We start from the raw sequence: 9,440 nt of genomic DNA on the forward strand, positions 1-9,440 counted from the left end.
CTATCTGTCCACGCTAGTCTCTGCCAACCGGTTGTTCATGATGCCAAGGGCGCCCACCCCTCCTGAGAATCCATTCTGATGTGAACTGGAGCTGGGCTGGCGTGGATGCCCAATGGCCATCTCTGAAAGCTGCTTCTGCATAATAGCTAGATTCACCTGCAGGCAAGGAGAAAGATAAAGAAATCAGCAAAGGAGGGAATATTTGCTGCCTTGGAAGTGATACATGCAACCACGAAGCCTTACGAAACAAACATTAATAGGCTGTGCTGGTAGCAGGTATAATTGATTTCACAGGTTGATTTCACAGGCTACCACATGGTGCTTTTTCGTCCCTAAAATGAGTCAGCTTGAATGAATGAATGAGGATGATAAGTAATCATTTCAAAATTTCAATTTTTCAATTTATGATATGATTTTAAATGTGTTGCATCAATATTATATCAATTGAAATAGAGCTTTTTCCACACACATGTATTAACATGCAGTAACATGCATTTTCTAAGGTCACATCAACCAGTTATTCCATATTGACAGACACTTGTTCTACCCAATGGGTGAATTCAATTTACTTTGTTGATTTTCTGACTTGTTGTCTTTGTTAAATTTTATAAAAATTACCAACAAATGTGATAGATTGTCAACTCATTCACTCATGTAGCATTACATGTAGGTGTGTGTGTGTGTGTGTGTGTGTGTGTGTGTGTGTTTGTGTGTGTGTGTGTGTGTGAATGTACGTCTGTATGTATGCATGTACTGTATGTATGTACAGTATAAACAAAGAAAACATTTAAATTTATTGACATATGTCTCTTCAGCAAAAACTCCTACTGCAGGCACCTTGTTAGAGTGTTATGTCGTCTTTTCAGTAGCCATCACACTGTGTTATCCTTGAGGAATACAGAACAATGAATACCATGCTAAAGGATGTATGATGATACTATGGCAAAGCTAAGTTTCATCATGTCATCCTGCCAACAATTGTGATCAGATTCTGATATTCAGCACATATAATTTCTACTGTTTTCATGGCCCCTGTGTAGCATGCTAACTGCTGATTCTCACTGTTGTGGAGAAGTGTTGTTTTTTCACAAATTTCTAGCCATCAATCGATGTAGTGGACAAACTGATATTTTTTTCCTTGCGACAGTGCTAAATGAGTCAAACATCTTTCATCAAACTGATTACAGTTTATGACGTGGGGAGGGAATTGTGTCTATTAAATGTCACAGCAATCCACCAAATAGTTACACAGTTAAATGTAGCCTTAATTTATCTGCAGTCTCTAAAATCTGGGCCATATTGTTTGAATCTGTAACAATAATGAAACTTATCATCCACTTAACATCCTTTCTTAAGCATTACATCAACATATGTGATTATCTTTTCAGTTGCAACTTTCAGTCAGAGTAATCATGAACGCATCAAAATTCAGATTTTGTTTTGTGTCTAGTTTCGTATAATCCCTGACTGAGTGAGCAGTGCTTAGATAACACATAGTCAAATAATTGAGTATGTGCTTTCTTGCATGAGCATTATAATAGGGCAACGTGCAGATAGGTGAATATGCTTCATGGAAGAACACCTGATCATATTAGACCACCTGAAAGTCTCACCTTATTAGCTGCTAGAAAGTCCCTCATGGAGATCATCTCCCCTGACATCCTTCTCCCATTGTCAGTCTCACTCTCATTTATTGCGTCCGTCTCGATGGACATGTCTCGACGAGCACGCAGGTTACCCGGGGCCACTACATTCCGTCTGGGGTGCCGATGTGGGTGGTGACCTCTGCGGGGTAAACAACAGCGGCAGGGGGCCTCCAGCCTCCTCAGAAGCCAGTTGAGGACTTGCTTAATGACGATGGAGATTACATTGAAGAGGGAGTAGATACAACATACTCCGGTAAGGATGAAGAAGAAGTTGCCCAGCTGGTAGGCAGCTGTGGAGTGGCCCTCGTAGACGACCCGCTGACTGCTCACCATGTCTCCAAACCCAATGGTGCTGAAGGCCACAAAGCAGAAGTACAGCGAATCAAGGTAGCCCCATCCCTCAGCCACCGAGTACATGAGCGAGGCGCAGCAGGACACTGAGATAGCTGCAACTCCTAGAATGAGCATAACACAATAGACCGAAGGCTTCCAACCAGCCAGATCCCCTCCTTTTGCTCCCCCACCCCCCCTAGCTCCAACTGTTCTGTTTCCTTCAGAAACCTGCCGGCCATTGTTTGGGAGCACATCTTTGTTATGGTGTCGCTCGTAAAAGGACTTGAGGACGACGGCAATGATGGTTATGACACGCTCCAGAAAGAGGTTGAAGAAAAGGATGGTGGCTGCACAGCCAAGCAAGCCGTAGAACATCAAGAAGACTTTTCCTCCAATGGTGGCAGGGGTGGTCATTCCAAACCCTGGAGCACACACAAAAACATAATATAAGACCTACAAATGCTGATTTTATGCAAAGTTTCAATTATGTAAACACCAAGATGAGAAGTTCAGTTTGAGCTGTTGTCCTTGACACTTCTAAGTATCTAGAATAAAAGGACAGAAATGTTAAATCATACTCGATACCTTCAGACACAGCCATGCACACTGTTCTCAGTAATATATGTTAACTGCACAGAGTATGAGTGTGATACATATAGACTCCAGCCTAGGTGGCACATCTTCCCATCATGATAACTTATTACGATCTCCCCTCCTGACTGAAAGCTACTCACGCAACCGTCTCAATTCTCTGGGTTGCCATTGGTGACACAGTCTTCTCTCCCCTTCTTTCTTTCCCTTTCCCTTCCTCCGTCATTCTCACTTAAACATGCGAGATGCTGTAAATCCAAACACATCCCAGCAACCAGCTTCAAGTGTGGGTTTTCATAAAAATATACAGCTGTAAATATATTTTTGTGTTCCTCACATCTCAGTCTGAGTATTCAGTGTCTTGTGTTCAGACTTTAATTTTACGGGCTCTGTCATTCTGTTTTAATGTGACTTTTCCTTTTTGCTTTTGAACTGGTGACTTAAGGTATAAGGTCTTTTCAAAGACTGCACTTATGTCATTGATTTCTCTTTTTCATTTATCATTTCAGAACAGAAAGCCCATGACGCCCTGCTTGTCTGCCTGTTCACCTTTAAAAAATGATTGTATTTGAAGCGCTGTCGACAATTATTTTTTGAGGTTTTTGTTTTGAGTTTTTTGGAGTGATGATTTCACTGAACAGAGGTATAACAGCTCCTAATATTAACAACATAATTATCATTTATAGAAAAAGACTGCCTAACTTAGACTGCCCAAACATACTCTGCAGCTTGAGAGTGCTGCTGCTGAGCTGCTGCTGAGCTGCTGGCAGTCTCCTTGTGGAGCCTTTGATTGCCTCCACATCCTTATTACTTTTGAATGCACTAATTGGGTTGACATTCTCTTTCAAACATGCCGATAGAGCTAAATGGGCTGCATTTTATGGATGTGTGTTTCTTTCCTTGTTTTGTGCATGCAATAAAATGTAACACAGGTGAGTTATTTGACCCAATAATTAATATATGACAAACATGAGAACTAATATGAGTTGGCTAGAAACACCCAAACAGGCACCTTGGCTCTGTCAAAAGTTAAAAAAAACCCTGCAACCACCACCTCCAAAGCTCATTAATTAACACATTACAGCATATCTTCCCTAGGTGTTGTTGTCACAATGAGAATGCTTAAATTTCCTAAATATTCTGACATGCTGTCACCACAAGAACTAGAACTACCTGTATTGGCTTTGAGCGTATCTATTTAAGGGTTTAAGGCAGGGGTACTCAATATGTCAATTGTGATCGAAAGGTCGATCGCAGCAGTAGTTCTGGTAGATCGCAACGGTAGTTCGGGTAGATTGCAGGATATTAAAAAAATAGATTTCTTGAATTAAATGTAACACTCTCACAAGTTGGACTTTTTCACTATGACATTTTCGAAGTGCATTTGTCCCATCTTTCAGTCTACCCTCTCAATACCAAAGAAGGGAAAGGTGGACTGTCATTTTCAGACTGTTCATAGAAACTACCGACTTTCCGCCGAAAAGTGAGCTGAGAAAGACAAAGGTAATGGAACTAAAAAGCCAGTTGTCCAGACAGCAGGCATTCTTCTCCCAACCAACTTCAAAAGCGACAGCCGCCATCGAAGCACTGTTCTGGGTGAGTCATGATTAAGAGCAAGAAGTCCTTCCAAGACAGAGATGGTAAAAGAGGCATTCGTTGAAGCAGCTGAGTCAACTAATTAATAAATAGTCAATGTTTTCAAATGAGAGATGCAGCATTCCTTCGGGATTAATTAAGTCTATATCTATCTATCTAACATCTCTCCTCAAAGCTGCCGCATCATGATCTGGCACCTGGCGTCAGAGCTGGAGATGCAAGAGAGATTGACAAATGTTTTCAAAAGTTTTCTTTTTTTGAGCCAGTCGCTGCCTTTATGTGCAATCCATTTCAAGAAGATAGTGAGGTTCATTCAGTCGCGTCAAAAATTGCCTCAGTGTTTTGCCTGAACTCTTCTGGAGTGGAAGATGAGATTTTGGAACCATAAGCCAACATTCAGCTGAAGTCCAGAGTTCATGGACACTTCTGGAACTTCCTCACAGAGGAAAAGTACCCCAACATGAGAAAGTGTGACTGTTCTCTTCCACTCTCTAATACAATGCTCTCTTAGAAAGGTTTTCTCCTTCAGCTGTACTCAACAGGTCTTAGATAACATATAAAAAAGCTTAGATAGCATATGAAAAAGCTATTTGATAAGGTCATCATAAATTTAAGAATGGAGAGTGTATGGGTGGAGGAAAGTGTCAGGTGTGATGTGTGACAGAAGAGTTTGAGCTAAAATGAAAGGAAAGGTGTACAAAACTGTGGTGAGACCAGCAATGTTGTTTGGTCTAGAGACAGTGTCACTGAGGAAAAGGCAGGAGACAGAGCTGGAGGTAGCAGAGATGAAGATGCTGAGGTTCTCTCTGGGAGTGACCAGGAAGGATAGGATCAGGAATGAGTACATCAGAGGGACAGCACATGTTAGAGGTTTTGGAGATAAAGTCAGAGAGGCCAGACTGAGATGGTTTGGACATGTCCAGAGGAGAGATAGTGAATCTATTGGTAGAAGGATGCTGAGTTTTTAACTGCCAGGCAGGAGGCCTAGAGGAAGACCAAAGAGGAGGTTTATGGATGTAGTGAAAGAGGACATGAAGGTAGTTGGTGTGAGAGAAGAGGATGCAGAAGACAGGGTTAGATGGAGGCATCTGATTCGCTGTGGCGACCCCTGAAGGGAAAAGCTAAAAGGAGAAGAAGAAGAAGCTGTACTTAATCATGTAACTTATTCAAGATGGTAATGGCAGAAGTGTTTCATCTGAGCAGGGGGCCAGGAAAACTGTGACCCATCATGATTCCACTCACTTCAATCAGAAATTTTGCACTATCCTTCAGGTAATTGAGTGCAGAGTGTGCCCAACAAGTCCACAACAAAAAGATCAATAGGTTGATTGGTGTCCTCTGTAGCAGGACTGTTGGATTCAGGTTTTCTACTCTGCCTACGCCCAAACCTCAGACAGTTATTGACACAGATAGGGCTGAGAACTTGAATAGCATAAATCTTCCTCCAATGCACTGATTTCCTCTTATTTTTCTGACTCCAATGAATCAACTTACCTGTGATAAGCCAAAAAGAGAAATGTTGCACATCTGATGTTAAACATTAGTTGAAGGGGATTTCTAGATACAAACACAAACATACAACGAACAGGTGATACTTTTATGAAAGAATACTGTGTGCAAAGTTGTTCTGAGGCTACCTTACATTCTGGTGTCTGTAACTATTTTTCATCTGTAATGTGAAAGTGTTATTAAACTCTTACAATTACAAAATACAGGTGAATTACAAATGTGTATTTTTCCTACATATAGAGTGACAAAACGACGTTAACACTTAATAAAACACAGTTTTTCCTTCGTTGCATCTCACCAATGGTTGATACCACAGTTCCGACGAAGTAAAATGCGCCGGTGAAGTCCCAACGAGGTCTGATTGTGTCCACCCTGATCCCTGCTACATTCGCTTCCTCGTAGTTCCTGAGGAAGTTATTCAGGTCTTTCTTACTCAGATTATACTTCTGGCTGAACCGCTCGAACCTCTGCGCCCAGCGCTCCTTCGCCTCCCGCTCCTTTGGCTGCTCCAGCGCGGAGAAGACGGCGGCGCCACAGAGGAGATAGATGATGATGAACAAAGCCAGCAACAGGAACCTCGCGTTATCTTCATTAATCGGACCGGAGCCGCAGCAGCAGCCGCTCCTACATGCCATTATGTTGCTGTTGTCACCGCGGCACAACAGTCGTGAGGGACCTGTGACATGATGGTTTTAAATAAAACGCACAGTCCTCGGAGGAAACCTTGGCAGGATGCGTTACGACAGAGGAGCCCAATGTAAAACGGATGCAATGTTGTTCAGACAGGTTGTAACGGAGTTGTCCATGGCTCTGGATTTGTCATTTTCAATTTGAGCTTTTCTTTATTCCAAGTCCAAAGCGTGCGTCCAAACGCATTATCCCCATTTATCTTCCACAGATGTACTTTTCCTTTTGTGTGACCAAGATCCTTATAGAGGTGTAGAATACTGCGGAGCAACCTGTGGATGCGGACTCCTGCTCCTGTGCGCTCCGCTTCTGTCTCTCCAAAGTCTCCACCCCCGATCTCGCGTTTTACGCACCAGCAGACAGATCAACTCCCATCCTCAAGCTATTCTTTACCTTGGTTGAAGGATTATTTACCAGATCTGATCAATCCAGTGGTAATCACCATGTCAACGTGTGAAAAGAGCCAATTCTTATTAACATTTCTGATCTCTCTGAAAAATTGTCCACCTGATCTCAGCCTTAGAGGTTTGGTTCTAACGTGCTTCCACGGTGAAATCAATACCACTTGACCTTTCCGGGCTCTGAGGAGGGATTTACAGTGCTGCCCTCGCTTACCTGTGGAGGACGTGAGCAAATGTCAGAAAAGAACGAGGGTTCGAAATAAATTATTGACTGTCACAGTGACAACAAAGAGCTATTTCTGTAAAAGTGATTCATTCAGACGCATGGAGGACATATCCTCCCAGTTTTCTTAGTTTTGATGAAAAACTTATATAAATCACTTGGTGCATTGCTGTAAGACAGAGTAACCATTACGTTCTTAAGTTTTAAATAACTCCATTAACTATTTTTTTAATTTAAAAAGTGCAAATGAATTAGTTACTATGGAACACTTATAAAGAGAACAAGAAATTGAACTGATCATACAATACATAATTGTTGCTATGCTGTCCTTTGAACAGGAACTTAAAATTTAATCTTGTCAATGAAAGCTATTTTGTTAAGAATTATAAGCATGAAATAAAGCTGTGAGCCAAAAATCCAATCTGCATTAATTTTAAGTAATAAGCAACTCTCCCACCTTTTTTACAGGAATGAAAGAAGTACAGAAGATAAAAGTATAGTGGTTATAATTATAATTTAGAACAAGCAACAGCCTATCAAAAACAAAAACTATGATTTATAGATTATTGTTGAATCAATATTAGTTTTAGAGTTTAAATGAGGTGAGTCAAAGAAATCAGCGGCAGACTGCTGTCACACAGCACCTCCACAGAGAGGCTGAGGTCCTCCTTCGTGCCCCGTGCCATCAGGGGGTACAATGACTCTCTCAGGAGGAGCGGGGGGGTGGGGGGTGGCGAGGTCAGCACGGGGTTGAATGGATTTAATTTAATTTAATTTAAATTTTATTTTATACTGTTTATATATATATATATATATATATATATATATATATATATATATATATATATATATATATATATATTATACTGTTTTATATTTTAATTCAATTTTATACTGTTTATATTTTATTTTATACTGTTTGTATTTAAATACTGTAATATTTTTTTTAATTTTATACTGTTTATATTTTAATTTTATACTGTTTATATTTTAGTTATAGTTTAGTATATAAGTCCTGTTAGTGCTGCATGTGTCTGTCTGTTAGTGTAATGTATGTCTTGTGGTATGTCCTGTGTTTATCCAGTATTATTTGTTATGTAATGCCTGAGCAGTGGATATATACAATTTCCTCCGGGATTAATAAAGTATCTATCTATCTATCTATCTATCTATCTATCTATCTATCTATCTATCTATCTATCTATCTATCTATCTATCTATCTATCTATCTATCTATCTATCTATCTATCTATCTATCTATCTATCTATCTATCTATCTATCTATCTATCTATCTATCTATCTATCTATCTATCTATCTATCTATCTATCTATCTATCTAAATCATCATGGTGTGTCTTATTACTCTTGCATAACAGCTGCCTGCCCTTGAAGAGTAGCAGGTGACTGCATGTAGAGACAGTCCAATCATTCTAACCATGCACAAATGGAAATGTTTCATAAGATGTTTTCTGTACTCATTTCCTCAATTAGATTAAAAAACAAACAGATTTCTTTCGTTGGGGATGTTCCAAGCATATATTTCCTTCTGAACAAAATACTGTCAGAAAAAGCTAAAGGTACAAGACAGTTTTATTTTCACACAGTACACAGAAGTGTATACTGTAGATGAAAAATACAATCAAAAGAGTGAGCAGGAAAGTGTTTTTTCCTAAGGCCATTCAGAGCTCTGAGGATGGTAATTGTAATTAAATTTTTTAAATTATATTCAATCATGTCAATGTAACCAACAATTGTAAGAATCAAATAAGATTATCAGACAATGTAGTTTTGTGAACTGCAATAGAAGTTGTTCATTCTTCTTCTTATCTGTTTCTTCACTTTTTGAGGGTCACAGGGGTTGCTGGAGCCTATCTCACCTGACTTGCAGATAAGAGGTGGGGTACACTCCGAGTGTGTGCACTGCGGAGCCACACGAAAGACTAACAACCACTCACGCATATCAACGGACAATCAATTTACCAGAAGTGCATGCTTTTGGAGGTGAAAGGAAGCTGGAGAACCCAGAGAGACACAGGGAGAACATAAACTCTGCACAGAAAGGACTCGCACCCAGAATCTCCTAGCTGTGAGGCAACAGCACTACCCTTAGCGCCACCATGCCACCCACTGAAAGCTACATTTAGAATAAAATAAGAGCAAAAAAAAAGAAAGGTCTGTATCAGGTCCACACTTTGACTTGGCCCTTCTGGATTTAATGTTAATTAATGTCCTGTGTTTTTCTCCAATCTAAAAGTTTCCACACGTAGTCCTGGTCCACACAGTGAAACAGATTAGACTGAAAGAACTGCTCTTCCTTTAAATCTTAAGATCCATGAGAGTTGTCAAAAAACATTTGGAAGCGAATATTTCCTTGAGACATTGGACTCTGTTCTGTCAGCCTTGTAACTAAAGCTTTTACTTTTATTGCTTGATTTCATAATATTAGCTGGAGC

The 9,440-nt window shown here is 40.1% G+C and overlaps 1 protein-coding gene across 1 annotated transcript; it reads right to left on the reverse strand.

Moving 5' to 3' along the window:
- On the reverse strand, positions 1 to 6,310 carry kcnk13b (potassium channel, subfamily K, member 13b). The gene is made up of 3 exons (XM_068343186.1): positions 5,974 to 6,310; positions 1,614 to 2,401; positions 1 to 156 (listed from the first exon to the last, which is right to left on the reverse strand). The coding sequence occupies exons 1-3, from the start codon at positions 6,308 to 6,310 to the stop codon at positions 1 to 3; spliced, it is 1,281 nt and encodes a 426-aa protein (XP_068199287.1).
- Between the last annotated feature and the right edge of the window lie 3,130 nt (positions 6,311 to 9,440).

This window comes from Antennarius striatus, chromosome 19 (assembly GCF_040054535.1).
Source record: "Antennarius striatus isolate MH-2024 chromosome 19, ASM4005453v1, whole genome shotgun sequence".
Classification (NCBI taxonomy): domain Eukaryota; kingdom Metazoa; phylum Chordata; class Actinopteri; order Lophiiformes; family Antennariidae; genus Antennarius; species Antennarius striatus.

What these genes read in the sequence shown, in the direction of transcription:
- kcnk13b (XM_068343186.1), bottom strand. Translation starts at nt 6,310, where the DNA reads ATGGCATGTAGGAGCGGCTGCTGCTGCGGCTCCGGTCCGATTAATGAA. An exon ending in AACTGTGGTATCAACCATTG is followed by an intron (nt 2,402 to 5,973) that starts GTGAGATGCAAC and finishes TGTGTGCTCCAG; the next exon opens with GGTTTGGAATGACCACCCCT. An exon ending in ACTTTCTAGCAGCTAATAAG is followed by an intron (nt 157 to 1,613) that starts GTGAGACTTTCA and finishes CCTTGCCTGCAG; the next exon opens with GTGAATCTAGCTATTATGCA.